Genomic DNA, 21,506 nt, shown 5'->3' with positions numbered 1-21,506 from the left:
CTGTTTCTCCAGGATTGGTCCCTGGTCCCTTATTTAGTTCATTTGGAGTGGTCGTGTTTTCCTGCATGGTGTTGATGCTAGTAGATCTTCTTTGGTATCTGGGCATTGAAGAGTTATGTATTTATTGTAGTCTTCACTGTCTGGGCTTATTTGTAGCCATCCTTCTTGTAAGACTTACCAAATACTTGGAAAAACTTCAGTGTTGTGATCTAATCTGTATCTGCTCTAGGTGGCACCCCACACCCAGTAATGCTATGGTTCTTGCAGCACCTCGTAGAGGTACCACCCTGACGTTTGGGACAAGATCTGAGAGAATTCTCTGGATTATCAGGCAGAGACTCTTGTTCTCTTCCCTTACTTTCTCCCATACATACAGAGTAACTCTGTGTGTGTTTGTCCTGAGATAGCTAAAGCTGGGGGTGGAGTGACACAAGCAGCCCTGTGTCACCACCACTATGACTGCATTGGGTCAGACTTGAAGCCACCACAGTGCTGGGTCTCACTCAAGGCCTGTTGTAACCAGTCCCTGGCTACTGCCTATGTTTGCTCAAGGCCCAAGGGCTCTACAATCAGCAGATAACAAAGCTAGTTAGGCCTGTGTCCTTCTGTCAGAGCAGTGATGTCCCCCAGTCTCCGTGTGGTTCCAGAAGTGCTGTGCAGGAATCAAGGACTAGAGTCAAAAACCTTAGAAATGTACCTGGTGTTCTATTGGATTGCAGTTGAGCTGGCACTCACTCCACACAACAAATCCTTCCCACTCTTCTCTTCCTTGTCCAAAGACAGAGGAGCCTAACCTCATAGTCACCACCACCCCAGGCCACATGGAGTACCGCTAGACTCCCATCAATATTCCCTTAAAGCCCAAGATCTCTTAAGTTAGCTTGTGGTGAATGCTGCCTGGCCTGGGATGCACCATTCATGTCAGTGGGCTCCCCATTGGCCCAGGGTGGGTCCAGAAAGTGCCATCCAAGAGTCAAGTCCTGGAAGCACAAACCACAATAGTCTTCTTGGTGCTCCACTCCACTGTGGCCATGCTGGCACCTAAGGTGCAAGACAAAGTCTCCTTTACTTTTCCTTCCACTTTTCTCAAACAGAAGGTGTTTCTCCATAGCCACCACAGCTGGGAATGTCCCAAGTCTCACCTGAAGCCAGCAAGTCTCAGAGGCTCACCCAAGGTCCTTGATGTAGTACCTGGCTATCAATGCTGGTTATTTGGGGCCCAAGGTCTCTTCAGATAGAAGGTGATGAATGCTGCCAGCACTGGGTCCTTTCTTTGAAAGCACTGGGTTGCCTCCTGGCCCAGGGTCTGTCTAGAAATGTCATATGGGAGCTAGGGATTGAAATGGAGCCCTCCTGACTCTGATCATTGCTCTATCTTGCTGTGGCTGAGCTGGTATCCAAGGTGAGTGATGAAATCCTCCCCACTCTTCTTCTCTCTCCTCTCCTCAAGTGGAAGAAAGGGGTCTCCTTTGGAACCTCAAGCTGTGAAGCCTGGGGTTAGGGGAGGGGTGATACAAATGTTCCCCTTTGCTGCCCCAGCTTGTGTCTCAATATGTCACGTGTCCCCCAATCCAGTGCCTCTGGGCCTAGTTCTGCACTACCCCTAGCCTATGAGGGGCAGTCCTTATGGCCTAGACTGCCTTTCAAGTTTACTTGGAGACACAGAGCGTTGTAGCCCTTGGTGGCGAGGTTTGCAGGCACTCAAGTTAGGTTTGCTGTGATCAGAGACTCCCCTGTGGCACTAGGCCTTGCCTATGAGTTGCAGTTCTTATGGCCTAGACTGCTGTTTAAGTTTATTTGGAGACATGGAGCATTGTAGCCCTTGGTATCGAGGTTTGTGGGCACTCAAGTCAAGGACTGCTGGGATCGGTGATTCCCCTGTGGCTAGGGCTGGTTTAAATGCTCCCTCCATGGATGGACATCAGCTGAGTTTGGTCTGGTTTTTCTTCCTGCTCTAACAGGATAGCACTGAGTTCAGTGCCTCACATTTGCTGTGTTCTCCCTCCCGCAGCACCCAGAGATGCTCTCAGCACCGTGCCTCCACTGCCAGGGTTTAGAGAGCAGTAGTGTCTGTGATTCACGACTGTTTTTTTCTAACTCTTCAGTGCCTCTTTCAGCAATATGAGGTTAAAACCAGGTTAAAAAGTTATCATCACCTGATTGTTGGTTCTTATGAAGGTGTTTTTTGATGCAGAGACAGTTGTTAACTTGGTGTCCTGGTGTGGGGTGGGGAAGAGAGAATGATCCGTGAAGCCTTCTGCTCTGCCATTTATCTCCACCCACTCCGCTTTGCCATTTATCTCCACCCGCTCCTCACTGTGTGTGTTTCGTTTGTTTGTTTGTTTGATTTTGTTTTGTTTTTTGAGATGAAGTCTCACTCTATCACCCAGGTTGGAGTGCAGTGGCACAATCTCAGCTCACTGCAACCTTCGTCTCCCAGGCTCAAGCGATCCACTTACCTCAGCCTCCCAAGTAGCTGTAACATAGGCATACACCAACACACCCAGCTAATTTTTTGTATTTTTAATAGAGACCAGGTTTCACCATATTGCCCAGACTGGTCCCTAACTCCTGAGCTCAGGTAATCCACCCACCTCAGCCTACCAAAGTGCTAGGATTACAGGCATGAGTCACCATGCCAGGCCTCATTGTGTGTTTTAAATTCAGTGGCCCTGCAACATCTGATCTCAATCTCTGTTTCTACAATAAACATTGATTTGTTAAACAACATGGGGCTTCCTAAAGACTCCATATCCTAGACTTTTATCCTGAAGAAAGAAAAATGAGAATCCCGGGGAGTTACCTCCCAACTACAATTTGTGTTGAGTCCAGGATTCTACACCCCTTTCCCCTAATGCTTTCTGTGTTGAGTCCACACTTGCGACATCATCAGAAAACGGAAGACATTGAGGATGAGGACCAGGTCATTCAAGGGAATTTCTGTCCAGCACACAGCAGGGGCTCAACAAAGGGAGGGAAAATATGAAAGATGAGTCCAGCAGTGACTCACTCCCTGTCACTGGAGGAGTGGCAGTGTTGGGATATGGTGGGGGACCTGAGGGATGACACAGGGCAGGTGCAATGACTTTAAAGTGAGGGTCAGTCACTAAGGGCCACAGAGAGGGCACAGGTGAGGGGAGGAGGCTTCAGTTGCCCCAGGGAAGGGATCTGAGGCCTGCCTGTCAATATGGCTGTTGAGGTTGCCTTGCTCTCTTGTCCTTGGGTCTATTTCTGTGACTCCAGGCTACTCCAGAACCCCCTGGAAAGAAAACAATTGCCTCTCACCTTGGTGGCAACAAGGGCTGGGAGGGGGCAGGGATAGTCCATCTTCTCTCTTCAGATCCATTCTCAGGCCATGCCTCTCATCCCCTGATATTCAGGAAGGTACCTGCCTCTTCCTGCCACTGCTCCCCAAGGCCACCAAAATCTAGGGAAAGGGCATCTTCAGGAGTGAAAATGTAAAAACTCTGACAGCCGCTTGTGTAAGTCATTCCATTACTCCCTCCGAGCAGCTTGGGAGTTCCCATCCCCGTTTCTCTTTTTCCCCTTTCTTTGCCTCTAAGATCAGACTTCCCCGTTGGGATCTTGTTCTCCATCTAGCAGAGAATTCAATATTAGGAGGGGATCTATTCCTGTTCACTCTTTTCTGCCTTTGACTTCTAGTCCTAGAGAGGCTGACAGTGACCTGACTTCCTGGATGGAGTGACTCTGGGTGCTGAGCAAAGGTGGGAACCCAGACTCAGAGAGGGATTGCAATCTCATGTGTCTGGAATCCAAGTGGAGCTTCACAAGAACATTCAAATCACTGCACATGAGTGAAACTATCAACTTTTTCAACATCAAAAGAGTCAAAGGAAGTCCATGCTTTCAAGACAAATCAAAAACTGATTTATTTGTCCTCTGCACAGATCCTTACTTAGGACACCACCTCCCAGCCACGGCTTCTGGGATGACTCCTGAGGCCTATGGGGCTCCATAATAGTTCTGGTCCCAACACCACATGTACAGGGATCTTCAGAGGAGGGGTGCCCTCACATCCTTGAGGCCATTTCCACCCTGTGGGAGAGTGTAGACTGGCCCAGAATTAACACACAGCCTGATAAGGAAGCAGGAGGTAATGGCATGGGCTGAGGCTCCTTCCACCTGCTCACACCCACCCCAGTTGTTAGCCCAAGGATGGCCCAAGAGGCTTGGAACCTTGAGTGGCCACCCACGGTGACAGTGCACCCAGGAGCACTATTTGGTCCCTGTTTCTCAGCTGTGTAACTTGAAACTTTCCTACCAACATCTCCAGAGAGCAGAATTATCTCCCAGGAGAATCATGGCCAGGAGGTAATGAAGGAGGTGGGATTGGTGCCCTACTGACCTGACAGCTCCCTCCCTCCACTTTATATCTCTCCCAATGATACATCACCCCTCATAGCACACCCCAAATCCATGCAACCATGCATCCAAGCCTTGGCTTCATAGAGCCTTGGCTGGACTTGGAGAGCTCCAGTATATAATGGCATCCACCAGGAAGGTGGGCATGTAGCTCATGGGGAGGTAGAGAAGCTTGGCATCCCAGCCAGCTGAGTAGCGAGTGCGCGGGTGGCAGGCAATCAGCGCATGCTCCATGCAGTTGGTCACCAAGGACAGATCCTGTGTGCACTTCAGCTCCATTTGTTCAGCTGATTTCTTATCTGTTAAGAATCAGAAATAATCCATATATATTTCCACCCCTAACCGCTCCTGCTTTGGATTCAACTTAGAGTGGAAAGGGTCTAAGAACTCATGCCACCCCACAACCCCCAGTCAAGCAATGCCTCAAATCTCTTTTATCCAAATTCCCTGAGTTGGAGCCCATCCATGTGAAAGTAGCAAGTGTCCCACATTAAGTCATGTCTGTCTCTCTTTGGGAATATCTGGACTGCATAAATGATGGTCTCCACCCACAGTAGAAGTCTCAGCACATAAAAACAAGCTGTCTCTAATGCCAGCTTGTGATCCGCCACCAATGTCTTCCCTTTCTGGCTTCACTTTGTTCCTCAATAATGATGGGTTCAGATAGAGACTGGTCCCAAGATCTGAGAAGCCTGGACACTTGCTTTTCATGACCAGTTGGCCACACAGCACCCATCGTGGAAATGGGGCTAAAGGTCTCCACTTTGTGGGGAAGGGAGAGCCTGGGGATCAAACTCTAATGCCCTTCAGACACCAATGGTAGACCAGGGATTCCACACAAGGGTTTGCTTCTCTCCCCACTGTCCACAGCTTACTCACAGTCTGCAACAAACTTCTCGCCATAGACCTCCTTGACCTCTGGACTGGACCGGTCCCAAATCTCCAGGAAGCTCTTTAAGAATCTCTCCTTACTGGTCACAGCAGTCTTGAAATAGCCAGGTTCAATCATAGCCACCTTCACCCCAAAGTAGGAGAGTTCCCTCCTGCAAGACAGAGAAGCAGAGGGGAAAAACTTCGGGGGTCTTGGAAAGTAAAACACAAACAATAACAGTAAAACTATGATATCACAACATATGAGGACAATGGGTGAGATAGAAAGCTGGGAATATTTAATTTCCAGCAATCAAGGGGTCATAATCATCATGGTGACATTCCCTCTATATGGAGTTCCCATATTTTACACACTTGAGCTTACTAGCCCTAAATCCTACCAATTCCAAAGCAAGGCAGCACCTTAGTGCTGTCTCCTCCTATGTCCCTCATATCCAGTGGATCACCACAATTCCCACATTTTGCCTCCTCTCCAGTCCTCAGTCCCCTCCCTCGTTTTCCTGCCCCAGGAATCTCCCTGGCCTCTGAGCTGGGTGATGGCAGCTGTCCTCTAAGAAGCATCTGTCTTCAATCTGGCTCCCCACACTTACAACCACTGGGCTTCCTACAGTCAGTGGGAGTCTAGAAGCTGATTGGACCAAGGAGCTCCCCTGAGCAAATCCCTTTTTTGGGGGGTTCCACTGCCAACAGCATGTGCCACAACTCCTGTCCAGGGCCCACAGGCCCTCAAGGAGCCCACCTGTGACCACCTGCCCAGCATCCCCCACCAGGCTTGGCCTTGATCTTCACCAGAAGAGAACTCTGCAGTACATGCAGGTGGCTAATGCTCACCCGGGGCCTGGGCTGATGGCATTCCTTCATCTAGGAGCCTTTCCCAGCCTTCCTTACCGGGCTGCCAGATGGAGTTCTCAATCTCCAGCTTGAGTTTTCAATCCCCAGCTCAGACGGAATCTCCAGGACTCTCCCCAACTCAGGTGGGTACCATGGCCAGCAAGGTTGACTTGGTCACCAACATTATAAGCATTGGCAGTTGATTCTAGATCTCTTGTCCCTCTCCCAGGTATCAAGTTTTAGGTCACAGGCAAAACGTTGTTGTTGATTAAGAACGGATTTTTGGCCACTTGGACAAGGGCCTAAAGTGTCTGTTGTGTGGACTCAGATGCTCTGCGCATCATCAAAGGAGCTCTGGACATGAATTCTGCTGGGAAAGACCATCTCCTGCATGCTGTCTTTGGGCCCCAGAGAGCCACGAAGGAATGGCCTCAGGGCTTGAAGGATTTCTTTCCCTAGAGAGGAAGAGCCCCAAAGCCAGGCACCCATCTCCTGGTGTGGAAATATCTTTCCCTGTTTCTGACTCGGTGAGTGCTCTTGTGTCTGCATCAGCTTGTGTGTGTCCGCGGGCCTAAGGCATGCCCCAGGTTTACAAGTATTTCAGATTCCAGGGAGGAGGGGTTGGGGTCCTTCTACTACAGCAAGAGAAAGGTGTGAGCAAGCCACATGCCCAGTGTCAGCTGCTGGGAAAGCCTCCCTGGCCAGGGGACCAACACACACTGTTGTAGCTGATCTTTCTCTGCTCCTTCTCTAGGGTGCAAAGCATTCTTCCATCCAGCGCTGACTGCCTGGTCTGCCTTTGTGGCTCCAATACCAAGGTGCAATGGGAAGAAGTGTTTAGGGTCCTTCCCTGGGATTAGTCATTGATACACAGTGTTCCCCTGTCCTGGGCTTGGTAACCTTAGTACTGTGTTCCTCTTGGCAGGATCTGAAGCCAAAGATCCAGGTCCAATTCTGCCTCTGGCAGTTTCTGACCAAGAGATCTATCCAGGGAAGAGGTATCGTTCAAGAAACTCTCTGACCTGGGGCCCCTCCTGTCGCCCTCAGGAAGGTGCTTCCCAGTGAATAGCCAGCCCAATCCAGAAAGAGGAAGATGAGAGTGTCACACATGAAGACAGAGAGGGATCTCATGAAAGGGCCTTAAAGGCTGGGATTCAGGGAACTCCCTGGAGAAGACCTCCCCACCAGGACAGGAGCAGGAAGACTAGGGGGGGCCCCGTCCCAGACCCATACCTGAGGGAGTCAGAGAAGGCTTCCACGCCATACTTGGAGATGCAGTAGCCTCCACCAAAAAGTGGCACCCGGCCCATGACACTGGAGACGTTGACCACACGGCCCCTGGCCTTCCTCACTAAGGGCAGCAGGCTCAGAGTCACATCAATCACCCCCAACAAGTTCACGTCCAGTATGGTCACAAAGTCCTGCTTGGTGAGCAACTCATTGGGGGCCGTGGGCAAGGAGATGCCAGCATTATTCACCAGGCCCCAGAGTCCTGGGACAGTGGGAAGATGAGAGAGCATCACTGTGTTGTGCCTGTGCAGGTGGACAGAGTTAGGGTGCAAATCACATCCCAATAAATTGAAGGCAGAACGACAGGTGCGGGACGGGGAGGAGGGTATAACAAACACCACAGTATCTGCAGGGGTGGGGGCTGGGCATTCAGCAGCTAGTGGGCCACAAAACCCAGGTCTTTCTCCATTTACTCTTCATGGACCAGCCTACTGCCTGAAAGACAATAAGCTATTACCCCTATTTAAGGATTGCATGAAATCATGTTAAAGAACTATTGTCCATGCATTAGTCTGGAAACATGAAGATCAATGTTTGGTTAGTTAAACATGAATGTTGCAGACATTACAGACATTCAGCTGCATTTTCAGGTATGCTAACACCTTATATAGTGATTGTCCAGCAACTATCTGTTGATGGAATAAGAGACAAGAAAGAGGGAGAGAGGGAAGAGAGAAAGAGACAGACCTGAAATCCTAGGCTTGGGGGAACCCAGAGAACATCCTGTGTTTGACCTCAGGGCACTGGTCTTGAAACATCCTGCATCAGTAACATTTTTATAGAAAGCACGGGGGAATTCCAATGCACAGGCTTTGGGAAGAAAGCAAGGTTGCATCACCCCACTCAGTACACAGACTCCACCCTCTGCCCCAGAAAATGTCACCCTCTCCTCCTACTGCATCAGAAGCCTACTCTTCATCCTTCCCTTTAGTCCCAAGTTCACCCAGCTCTGGGAAAACCTCTCTGGAAGATGCAAATAAACAATCCCCAGGACTTCAAGTCAATAGAGTTTTCAACCCACAGAGCTAGGGGGCAGGAGCACAGGGTCCCTTGAGTCCAGGCAGGGGGTGGCAGTTGTTGATCTGGAAGGGTTGGCCCAGGCATATGAATCCGTCCCCTGCTCAATAACAGGCCCTGCCCTGATGCAAATGCAGATTCCTCTACTCAGACATCTCATTTTTGAGAATCCAATCAATACTCGCACTTATAGAGATGTTGGCAAATAAAAGTCCACCAAGATGACATTTATGATGATAAAAAGCAGGAAAGAATTTCATATCCAACCACTCAGTATGGATTACATAGGTAAGGCTATTGGAAGGATACAGTATTCTAAATAATTAAATATAATTTTATAAAAACGGTCATTATGGTGGAAAAATGTTCATCTTCTCCAGAGAATTTAAGGTGACTGAAACTAAGAACAAAATATAAAATCCTCATTATGTATAATTGTAAAAAGGACTTATGTGTGGATGACAATTTCAGGGAAACTTTTGTTTTCATCTTTATTCTTTTCAGTGTTTTCCACAAAGATCATATTCTGCATTTATTGTTACATAAAATAAATCCATGTTTCTTTCTTCCTGTATAATAAGACAGATGAATTAGTGTAGTGAAAAGAAGAAAGAAAAAGTAACCCCTTACTAGTTCTGCCTTCCTTAAGCAGTCCTTATGTTGATACTCTCCTCTGAAGATGGAGATGATCGTAGCTCTCAGTGGATGCTGATGGGCCCTAGCAAGAACAAGGTAAAGTGCTGGGAACATGAGCCCGGCTCCAGCACAGGCACAGCCTCTGTGCATACTTGCAGCCCTGTGCTCCCTTCTCAACCATGCTCCAGCAAGTCTCCAGATCTCTCACCCAGGCTCTTAGCATCAAACAATCTATGACTTCTGCTTAGACAAGAGGGAGAGGATAGAGAGGAATTCTGGAGAGAAAATCTCATCAGGGCAAACTCTCCCCAAGACTAGACACGTCCAATGTCGGGAGAGGTTAAGGATTGAAAAGATACGGGGCTCAGGCCAGCCTGATAAGTGAGAAATATTAGAAAGTTACTGTTACTTCAACCTGGAAAGACACTGTAGAAATCTTCCCAGGGAGCAGACAGGAGGTGGTCCCTTCACACAGAGGGAAGACACAGACAGACTTGAGAAACCTGGGTGGTTACCTTTGTCTCCCACGCACTCCTTCACCCACTGGGCGGCTGCAGCAACGCTCTCTGTTTTGGTGACATCCAGGGTCACCGTCTCCAGCCTGTCTGAAGTCTGGCCCCTCAGCTGCTCGGCTCCTTTCTCTGTCAGACACGCAGCCAGCACCCGCAAGCCTCGTGCGTCCAGCTGTCTGGCCAGCAGTTTCCCGAAGCCAGAGTCACAGCCCGTGATGAACACATACTTATCTCTCAGGTGGGTCAGCACCTGCCTCTCCCGGTACCAGTGCAGAAGGTAGTACAGGCCCACGAAAACTGCCAGGTAGAGCCACATGGCTTTGCAGAGGACAGACACAGACAGGCTGTGGGGGAAACCAGAGTCTGATCTCTGTTCAGACAGGAGGATTTAAGAACACAGAGGGCTGTGGTAGGCAGGGAAGCCCTCAAGCATTTTGGCAGGGAATCCTCACTTTCCTCCCCTATGACTGCCTTTCTGCAACATATTTATTCTGGCCCCACCTCTCTGCTCTTTGAACTGTTTTTGCAGTACTCATGCACACCTTTGCACACCTCAAGTTCTGCCCAGTAGGAAGATACTATCACTCAGCAATGTGTCCCTAGTCTCCTGATTTCTCTCTGCCTTGCTCTGCCCACTACATGCATGCTGTGTCCATGAAGGAGCACACACATATATTCACACAGGAACACACACAGAGCCCACACAGGCTCACACACAGCTGCCCACACACACTCTCCATGGCAAACACACCCCTCTGCTCTAAGTACAGGGGTCAAAACTGTCTCTACAAAGCTCCTATACCAACACCCCTGGTCCATGACCTTCTGAACATAGAAAGGCCTTATTGGGTAGCTACACATGGTTTCCAGGCACATTAGGTGGAAATCCCTCTCTGAGCCTGAGTTTCCTCATCCTGCTCCGCACCCCAGAATCAATCACTCCTCAGAAAACTAGGGCACGGTCAGGCTCTCTAGGATGAGAAGGAGAAGGTAAAGAGTGAGCAGGAACAGGTTCCCTCCTGCTATAATAGTTTTTTGGGGCAGAAGGATTGCAGGATCCCACAGGGGGAATCCAACCTCAGCAGTAAAGAAAGCAGGGAGATGATGGAAAAATTGGAACAGCTCCAGTCTGCAGCTCCCAGTGTGACTGATGCAGAAAATGGGTGATTTCTGCATTTCTAGCTGAGCTACCTAGTTCATCTCATTGGGACTGGTTGGACAGTGCATGCAGCCCACGGAGGGTGAGCTGAAGCAGGGCAGGGCATTGCCTCACCCAGGAAGTGTAAGAGGTCAGAGGATTTCCCTTTCCTAGACAAGGGAAGCCGTGACAGACTGTACCTGGAAAAACAAGACACTCCTGCTCAAATACTGTACTTTTCCAATGGTCTTAGCAAATGGCACACCAGGAGATTATATCCCTTGCCTGGTTTGGCAGGTCCCATTCCCACAGAGCCTTGCTCACTGCTAGTGCAGTAGTCTGAGATCAACCTGCAAAGCAGCAGCCTGGCAGGAGGAGGGTCATTCACCATTGCTGAGGGTTGAGTAGGAAAGCAAAGCAGCTGGGCAGCTCAAACTGGGCAGAGCCCACCGCAGCAAGGCAAGGCTTGCTGCCTCTATAGACTCCACCTCTGGGGGCAGTGCATAGCTGAACAAAAGGCAGCAGGAGCCTCTGCAGACTTAAACATCCCTGTCTGACAGCACTGAAGAGAGCAGTGGTTCTCCCAGCATGGTGTTTGAGCTCTTAGAACAGACAGACTGCCTTCTCAAATGGGTCCCTGAATCCTGTGTAGACTAACTGGGAGACACCTTCCAGTAGGGGCCGACTGACATCTCATACAGGTGGGTGCCCCTCTGGGACAAAGCTTCCAGAGGAAGGATCAGGCAACAATATTTGCTGTTCTGCAGCCTCTGCTGGTGACACACAGGCAAACAGGATCTGGAGTGGACCTCCAGCAAACTCCAACAGACCTGCAGCTGAGGAACCTGTTTGAAGGAAAACTAACAAACAGAAAGGAATAGCTCAAAATCAACAAAAAGGACATCCACACCAAAACCCCATCTGTAGGTCACCAACATCAAACACCAAAGGTAGATAAAACCACAAAGATGGGGAGAAACCAGAGCAGAAAAGCTGAAAATTAAAAACAACAGACTGCCTCTTCTCCTCCAAAGGATTGCAGCTCCTCACCAGGAACAGAAAAAAGCTGGATGAAGAATGACTTTGATGAGTTGGCAGAAGTAGGCTTCAGAAGGTCAGTAGTAACAAAATTCTCCGAGCTAAAGGAGGATGTTGGAACCCATCACAAGGAAGCTAACAATCTTGAAAAAAGATTAGATGAATGGCTAACTAGAATAAATAGTGTAGATAAGTCCTTAAATGACCTGATGGAGCTGAAAACCATGGCATGAGAACTACAGGATGCATGCACAAGCTTCAATAGCCGATTTGATCAAGTGGAAGAAAGAATATCAGTGATTGGAGATCAAATTAATGAAATGAAGTGAGAAGAGAAGTTTGGAGAAAAAAGAGAAAAAGAAATGAACAAAGCCTCCAAGAAATATGGAACTATGTGAAAAAACCAAACCTACGTTTGACTGGTGTACCTGAAAGTGATGGGGAGAATGAAACCAAGTTGGAAAATACTCTTCAGGTTATTATCCAGGAGAACTTCCCCAATCTAGCAAGGCAGGCCAACATTCAAATTCGGGAAATACAGAGAACACCACAAAGATACTCCTCAAGAAGAGGAACCCTAAGACACATAATTGTCATATTTGCCAAGGTTGAAATGAAGGAAAAAATGTTAAGGGCAGCCAGAGAGAAAGGTAGAGTTATCCACAAAGGGAAGCCCATCAGACTAATAATGGATCTCTCAGCAGAAACTCTACAAGCCAGAAGAGAGTGGGGACCAATATTCAACATTCTTAAAGAAAAGAATTTTCAACTCAGAATTTCATATCCAGCCAAGCTAAGCTTCATAAGTGAAGGAGAAATACAATTCTTTACAGACAAGCAAATGCTGAGAGATTTTGTGACCACCAGGCCTGCCTTACAAGAGCTCCTGAAGGAAGCACTAAACATAGAAAGAAACAACCAGTACCAGCCACTGCAAAAACATGCCAAATTGTAAAGACCATCGATGCTAGGAAGAAACTGCATCAACTAATGAGCAAAATAACCAGCTAACATCATAATGACAGGATCAAATTCACACATAACAATATTAACCTTAAATGTAAATGGGCTAAATGCCCCAATTAAAAGACACAGACTGGCAAATTAGATAAAGAGTCAAGACCCATCAATGTGCTCTATTCAGGAGACACATCTCACATGCAGAGACACACATAGGCTCAAAATAAAGGGATGGAGAAGATCCACCAAGCAAATAGAAAGCAAAAAAAGAAAAAAAAAAAAAGCAGGGATTGCAATCCTACTCTCTGATAACACAGATTTTAAACCATCAAAGATCAAAAGTGACAAAGAAGGCCATTACATAATAGTAAAGGGATCAATTCAAAAAGAAGAGCTAACTATCCTAAATATATATGCACCCAATACAGGAGCACCCAGATTCATAAAGCAAGTCTTTAGAAACCTACAAAGAGACTTAGACTCCCCAATAATAATGGGAGATTTTAACAACCCACTGTCAATATTAGACAGATCAATGAGACAGAAGGTTAAAAAGGATATCCAGGACTTGAACTCAGCTCTGCACCAAGCTGACCTAATAGACATCTACAGAACTCTCCACCCCAAATCAGCAGAATATACATTATTCTCAGCACCACATCACACTTATTCCAAAATTGACCACATAGTTGGAAGTAAAGCACTCCTCAGCAAATGTAAAAGAAAAGAAATCACAACAAACTGTTGACCACATAGTTGGAAGTTAAGCACTCCTCAGCAAATGTAAAAGAACAGAAATTATAACAAACTGTCTCTCAGACCACAGTGCAATCAGACTAGAACTCAGGATTAAGAAACTCACTCAAAACCACTCAACTACATGGAAACTGAACAACCTGCTCCTGAATGACTACTGGGTACATAACGAAATGAAGGCAGAAATAAAGATGTTCTTTGAAACCAACAAGAACAAAGACACAACATACCAGAATCTCTGGGACACATTCAAAGCAGTGTGTAGAGGGAAATTTATAGCACTAAATGCCCACAATAGAAAGCAGGAAAGATCTAAAATTTACACCCTAACATCACAATTAAAAGAACTAGAGAAGCAAGAGCAAACACATTCAAAAGCTAGCAGAAGGCAAGAAATAACTAAGATCAGAGCAGAACTGAAGGAAATAGAGACACAAAAAACCCTTCAAAAAATCAAGGAATCCAGGAGCTGGTTTTTTGAAAAGATCAACAAAATTGATAGACTGCTACCAAGACTAATAAAGAAGAAAAGAGAGAAAAATCAAATGGACTCAATAAAAAATGACAAATGGGATATCACCACCGATCCCACAGAAATACAAACTACCATCAGAGAATACTATAAACCCCTCTACACAAATAAACTAGAAAATCTAGAAGAAATGGATAAATTCCTTGACACATACACTCTCCCAAGACTAAACCAGGAAGAAGTGGAATCTCTGAATAGATCAATAACAGGCTCTGAAATTGAGGCAATAATTAATAGCTTACCAACCCAAAAAAGTCCAGGACCAGATGGATTCACAGTGGAATTCTACCAGAGGTACAAGGAGGAGCTGGTACCATTCCTTCCAAAACTATTCCAATCAATAGAAAAAGAGAGAATCCTCCTTAACTCATTTTATGAGGCCAGCATCATCCTGATACCAAAGCCTGGCAGAGGCACAACAAAAAAAGAGAATTTTAGACCAATATCCTTGATGAACATTGATGCAAAAATCCTCAATAACATACTGGCAAACCGAATCCAGCAGCACATCAAAAAGCTTATCCACCATGATCAAGTTGGCTTCATCCCTGGGATGCAAGGCTGGTTCAACATATGAAAATCAATAAACGTAATCCAGCATATAAACAGAACCAAAGACAAAAACCACATGATTATCTCAATAGGTGCAGAAAAGGCCTTCGACAAAATTCAACAGCCCTTCATGCTAAAAACTCTCAATAAATTAGGTATTGATGGGATGTATCTCAAAATAATAAGAGCTATCTATGACAAACCCACAGCCAATATCATACAGAATGGACAAAAACTGGAAGCATTCCCTTTGAAAACTGGCACAAGACAGGGATACCCTCTCTCACCACTCCTATTCAACATAGTGTTGGAAGTTCTGGCCAGGGCAATCAGGCAGGAGAAGGAAATAAAGGGCATTCAATTAGGAAAAGAGGAAGTCAAATTGTCCCTGTTTGCAGATGACATGATTGTGTATCTAGAAAACCCCATCATCTCAGCCCAAAATCTCCTTAAGCTGATAAGCAACTTCAGCAAAGTCTCAGGATACAAAATCAATGTGCAAAAATCACAAGCATTCTTATACAGCAATAACAGACAAACAGAGAGCCAAATCATGAGAGAACTCCCATTCACAATTGCTTCAAAGAGAATAAAATACCTAGGAATCCAACTTACAAGGGATGTGAAATACCTCTTCAAGGAGAACTATAAACCACTGCTCAATGAAATAAAAGAGGATACAAACAAATGGAAGAACATTCCATGCTCATGGGTAGGAAGAATCAATATCATGAAAATGGCCATACTGCCCAAGATAATTTATAGATTCAATGCCATACCCATCAAGCTACCAATGACTTTCTTCACAGAATTGGAAAAAACTACTTTAAAGTTCATATGGAACCAAAAAATAGCCCGCAATACAGAGTCTCACTCTGTCACCCAGGATGGAGTGCAGTGGCACAATCTCGGCTCACTGCAACCTCTGCCTCCTGGGTTCAAGTGATTCTCCCACCTCAACCTCCCTAGTAGCTGGGATTATAGGCATGGACCACCACGCCTGGATAATTTTTGTATTTTTAGTAGAGAAGCCCAGGCTGGTCTTGAACTCCTAACCTCAGGAGATCCACCTGCCTTAGCCTCCCAAAATGCTGAAATTACAGGCATGAGCAACTGTGCCTGGCTGAATATCATTCTTTTTATGGCTGTATAGTACTCCATTGCATATATGTACCACATTTTCTTTATCCATGAATCTGTTAATGCACACTTAGATTGCTTCTAAACCTTAGCTATTGAAAACAGTGCTGCAACAAACATAGGAGTACAGATATCTCTTCAATATACTGATTTCCTTTGTTATGGGTATACTCCCAGCAGTGGGGTTGCTGGATCATAGGGTAGCTCAATTTTTAGTTTTCTTGAGGAGCCTCCAAACTGTTCTCCAAGTGGTTGTACTCATTTACATTCCCACCAACAGTGTATGAGTGTTCCCATTTCTTCACATCCTCGGCAGCACTATTCATTGCCTGTGTTTGGACATAAGCCATTAACTGGGGTGAGATGATATCTCAGTGTAGTTCTGATTTGCATTTCTCCAAGGCTCAATCATGTTGAGCACCTTTATATATACTTGTTTGCCATTTTTATCTCCTCTTTTGCAAAATGCCTATTCAAATCTTTTGCACACTTTTTGATTGGATTATTAGATTTTTTTTCCTACAGAGTTGTTTGAGCTCCTAATATATTCTGGTTATTAATTGCTTGTCAGATGTGTAGTTTACAAGTATTTTCTCCCATTCTATGGGCTGTCTCTTCACTTACTTGCTTGTATATTTCACTGCACAGAAGGTTTTTAACTTGATGTGATCCTCTTCACTCATTTTTACTTTGGTTGTCTGTGCTTGTGGATATAAAATTTCTTGTAGTAGTTTCATAGTTTGAGGCCTTAGATATAAGTATTTAATCCATTTTGATTTGATTCTTTGTGTATGATAAGAGATAAGGCTGTAGTTTCATTCTCCTGCATATGATATCCAGTTTTCCCAGCACCACTTATTAAAGTGATTGTCTTTTCCCCTGTGTATGCTCTTGGCACTTTTGTCAAAAATGAATTTACTGTAGGTGTGTGGATTTGTATCTGGGTTGTCTGCTCTGTTCCATTGGTCTATGTGTCTGTTTTTATGCCAGTACCATGCTGTTTTGGTTACTATAGCTCTCTAGTATAATTTGAAGTCAGATAGTGTGATTCCTCCAGTTTTGTTCTTTTTGCTCAAGATGGCTTTGGCTATTCTGGGTCTTTTGTAGTTCCATGTAAATTTCTGGGTCTTTTGTGGTTCCATATAAATATTAAAGTTTTTTTTTTCATTTCTGTGAAGAATGTCATTGGTATTTTGACAGGGATTGCATTGAATCTGTAAACTACTTCGGGTAGTATGGTCATTTTAACACTATTGATTCTTCCAATCCATGAACATGAAATATTTTTCCATTTTTTTGGTATTATTTTTAAAGTCTTCCCTCAGTGTTTTATAGTTTTCATTACAGAGATCTTTTACTACTTTGATTAAATTTTGCAATTGCAAACCCCAAGTCCTGCCCAGTGAGTAGTTATCACTACTCAGCAATGCTTCCCTAGTCCACCAATGCCTCTCTGCCTTGCTGTGCCTACTCAGGTGTACACACAGGTGTCCATGCAGGGGCCCACACACACACACCATGACACACACCACTGTGATCTACAAACAAGGGTCAGAACTTGTCTCTACATATCTTGTGATATGGTTTGGATATTTGTGCCACCAAAATTGCATGTCAAAATGCGGTTCCCAGTATTGGAGGCAGGGGCTGGTGGGAGGTGTTGGGTCATGGTAGTGGATCCCTCATGGCTTGGTGCTGTCCTGGAGACACTGGAATGAGTTGTGATGGGATCTGGTTGTTTAAAAGTGTGGCACCTCCCCAGCTCTCTCTCTCTCTTGCTCCCACTCACCATGTGACAAATCAGCTCCCCCTTTGCCTTCTGCCGTGATTATAAGCTTCCTGATGCCTCACCAGGAGCCAAGCAGATGCGTGCTTGTACAGCCTGCAGAACCATGAGCCAATTAAACCTATTTTCTTTATAAATTACCCAGTCTCAGGTATTTATTATAGCAACACAAGAACGGCCTAACACACATTGTATACCAACACTCCTGGACCATGGTCTCCCAGAAAACAGACTTTACTGGGAAGCTACACATGGTTTCCAGGCACATTCAGTAGAAATCCTGCTCTGAGCCTGAGTTTCCTCATCCCACTCAGCATCCAGAATCAATCTCTCCCCAGAAAAGTAGGGCACGATCAGGCTTTCTAGGATGAGAAGGAGAGGGCAAAAGAGTGAACAAGAGCAGGTCCCCTCCTGCTACAGTTTTTCTGGGGCAGAAAGAAGTTGAAGACCCACACAGGGAGTCCAACCTCACAGGAAAAGAAAGGGGAAAGAAGGGAATGGAGCCTTGCAACCCACAGGAAGGAAGTACCCAGGGCTGCTGGGAGGGGGAATGGAATGACTTACGCAGGTGTCACAGGGCTCACTCGCTCACCTCCTGATATGCCCTGGGTGCTGGTTCCACTGCCCTCTGCCTTCCCCTGTCAGGGCCCACATCCAGGATCTGGACCCCTCAGACACTGAGAGGCTAAAAACATTGCTCATTTGAACAAGGACAATGAGGACGGTGTGTCCAAAACCTTGCCCAAGCAGGGAAGGATATGAACCCTAATAACTGGAAAGGTATTACTTCAGTTTGTATCAGGGTGTTGATGGACAGGAGGGATCTTCTCCTCAGGAGACTACAGAAAGGGGTACAGAGTGGACCTCACTGCTGTCCATGGAGGGTCCCTCCGGGTGAGGTCGAGGAAACTATTTCATAACCGGTGGGCAGGATGTAGAGGGGCAGGGAGCTGGGGGAGTAGGGGTGGGACAGAATAATCCAGGGTTTCCTTGCACTGGGCGTCTCTCCCACTGTCCACGTTTGCCCAATTTCTGTCCCCTAATTTAAGGAAGAAGTGGAGATGGACTGGGAGAGGGAAGGAGAGGTTTCCTGCAGAAACCAGAGGCTAGCAAAGAGCCGCGCGCCCCCTGGTGGTTCTTCTCTAGCCCTGCAGTCACGACGTGGGCATCGGCCTGGGATCGGCCAAGGCTCTTCAGCTCATCCCAATGGCCACTCTCTCCAGCATCAGGGAGCCCCATATCTCCCTGCATGGATCCTCCAAGAAGCGGGGAAACAGCAAGATGCTGGCTGGTAAGAGACTGGACTAGTGTTAATTAAGCAACATGGATGGTGCCTTGAGTGTGCTGCATACTAGAGGTTTGACAGACTCAGAGCCCCTTGAGGGCTCCGAGACCGAGTCCAGTCATTTTTGTATTTCCAGCCCCGGCAGTGCTAGCTTCTAACAGAGATGAATGAATGTTGAGGTAGCTGACACTGCAACATCTGGCTTCGCTTTCCATTTTCATCACTATTTCTTACATCATGCGACAATATGAGATTTCCTAAAGCCTCTATTTTTCTCATCTTTATAACGAGGGCAGAGAATCAAGATGACTTTGTCAAGTCCTCCGAACTCCAATTTCAGGGAGTCTAAGAATTCATATGCCTTTATTAAAATGGTGAAAACTTAGAAAGATGGGGTCTTGGGAAGCACTGGAGAATTTCTGACCAGCATACATTAGGTGCTCAACAAAAGTTAACAGAAACGGAAGAAATCTGGAATCCACAAGAGACTTACCACATCTACAGAGAGGCTGGGGGAGGGGTGCAGATCAGGAGATGGGAGAGTGAGTGAGAAACAGAAGCTGGCAGAGATAGGAGATCAAAGGAAGGGGGAAGGGTGGAGGCATGCGGGGAGGTTGCTGGTGCTGTAGGCAGCAGTGGGATATGAATAGTACCTGGGGCCCTTGCAGTCTCTTATCAGTCTTTTCAAGCTTCCTCTTCCTTAGACTGATGTCACACCCTCCCTTCTCACACTTGGGAAATCACAGAGGAAACAGCTGTCCTTCATCTCGTGAAAGATAGGGAGTGGGAAGCAAAGACATTCACTTTCCCCTTTTCAAATCCCTCCGAGATCATCCTACAAATCCCTCAGCCTTCATGAAGGAGACACCTTCTTCCTCATGCAAGAAATTTCCTAGAATCCCCAGGTCTGAGTCAGCTCCACACAAGTGGATACCCAACATTGCTTTTTTTATCCTCACCCCAGTCTAGGAGAAGCTCTCCAAGGGTCATTTTTTTTTTAAGCTTTTGGACATCATGGGCTCCTTCGAGAATCTAAGGAAGGTTATAAGCCCCCACAGAAATGCACGTAACACAACAAACAAAAACTTGCTTATACTTTTCATAGAGTTCACACCTAAAACCATTAGCTGCATGGACTCCAGCTCAAGAATCCTTGTAATATGGGCTTATTGAACTACTAGCTGTGTGACTGGGGCAAGTTATTTAAAGTTTCTGTGCTTCGGTTTCCTTGTCGATGGTAGTACCCACTCCATGAAGTTGTTATGAGGATTAAACGAGGTGATACGGATAAAGCCCCTTACAACTGTGTCTGGCCAATGGTGCGTATTCGATAAACATTAGCTGTTACTATTACTACATCTCTGTGTGGTAATTCATAGTGACATTTGGGAATGTTCCCACCCTTCTATGTAAAAAACACAACCCAAGACAGCCAAATAAAAGAGGAAGCTCACGTTAATCTAATTCAGAGAGGAAAAAAATGGCTGGTGGTAGTAGGACTAGAGAGGTCTCTCAATGTCTATTCCACAAGAGAGGATTCCTTTTTCCTTATCCCCATGAAGCAGAAAAAGGGCAGGCTTGTATATATTATCTCATGTATCCCATATAATAACCTGTAAGGGAAGCATCATTATCCTCACTTTACATATTAAGAAGCTGACATTAAACTCCTACCTCTCACCAGACACAAAAATCAACTCAAGATGGATTAAAGACTTACATATAAGACCCAAAACTATTATTAAATTATTAGAAGAAAATCTAGTATTATGGGAAAAATCTAGTATCTAGTATAAGGAAAAGTCTCCTGGACATTGGACTAGGCAAAGAATTTATGACTAAGATCTCAGAAGCACAGGCAACAAAAACAAAAATAAACAAATGGGACTTAATTAAACTAAAAAGCTCTGCACAACAAAAGAAATAAGCAACAGAATGAACAACCCGCAGAATTGGAGAAAATATTTGTAAACTATTCATCTGACAGGGGAGATATCCTAAATATACAAAGAACTCGAGCAAGAAAAAAAAAACCCACAAATAATCCCACTAAAATGTGGGCAAATGACGTGAATAGATATTTTTCAAAAGACATTTTTCAAATGGCCAACAGATATATGAAAAAATCTTCAACATCACTAATCATCAGAGAAATGCAAATAAAAACCATGACGCGGTATCATCGTACCCCAGTCAGAATGGCTATTATTAAAAAGATAAAAAAATAACAGATGCTGGCAAGAAAGTGGAGCAAAGAGAACTCTTAAGACATTGCTGGTGGGAATGTGAACTAGTACAACTTCTATGGAAAACAGTATGCAGATTTTTCAAAAAACTAAAAGTAGAACTGCCATTCGACCCAGCAATCCCACTACTGGGTATTTACTCAAAGAGAAGGAAATCAGTACATTAAAAAGACACCTGCACTAGTATGTTTATCACAGCCCTATTCACAATAGCAAAGACATGGAATCAACCTAAGTGTCCATCAATGAATAAAAGGATAAGGAAAATGTGGTATATATACACAATGGAATACTATTTGGCCATAAAAAAGAATGAAATTATGTCTTTTGCAGCAATGTGGATGGAACTGGAGATCATTATTTTAAGTAAAACAATCAAGGCACAGAAAATCAAATATTGCATGTTCTCACTCATATGTGAGTGCTAAAAGATGTGTACACATGGATGTGGAGAGTGAAACGGTAAACAGTGAAAACTTGGAAGGAAGAGGGAATGGGAGAGGGGTGGATGAT

The 21,506-nt window shown here is 45.5% G+C and overlaps 1 protein-coding gene across 1 annotated transcript in view; it reads right to left on the bottom strand.

The window, feature by feature from the left end:
- Window positions 1-3,865: 3,865 nt before the first annotated feature.
- The window catches only part of RDH16 (retinol dehydrogenase 16), a 33,395-nt gene continuing 15,754 nt past the window's right edge, over window positions 3,866-21,506 (bottom strand). The window contains exons 2-5 of the mRNA XM_032173331.2: window positions 9,564-9,904; window positions 7,339-7,597; window positions 5,263-5,426; window positions 3,866-4,682 (exon numbers count right to left, since the gene is read on the bottom strand). Coding sequence (XP_032029222.1) covers window positions 4,465-4,682; window positions 5,263-5,426; window positions 7,339-7,597; window positions 9,564-9,876 — 954 coding nt within the window. The 5' untranslated portion in view covers window positions 9,877-9,904 and the 3' untranslated portion in view covers window positions 3,866-4,464. The remainder of the gene's footprint in view (window positions 4,683-5,262; window positions 5,427-7,338; window positions 7,598-9,563; window positions 9,905-21,506) is intronic.

This window comes from Hylobates moloch, unplaced genomic scaffold (assembly GCF_009828535.3).
Source record: "Hylobates moloch isolate HMO894 unplaced genomic scaffold, HMol_V3 SCAFFOLD_13, whole genome shotgun sequence".
NCBI classification, from domain to species: domain Eukaryota; kingdom Metazoa; phylum Chordata; class Mammalia; order Primates; family Hylobatidae; genus Hylobates; species Hylobates moloch.
This window is presented reverse-complemented; position numbering and strand designations above follow the sequence as displayed.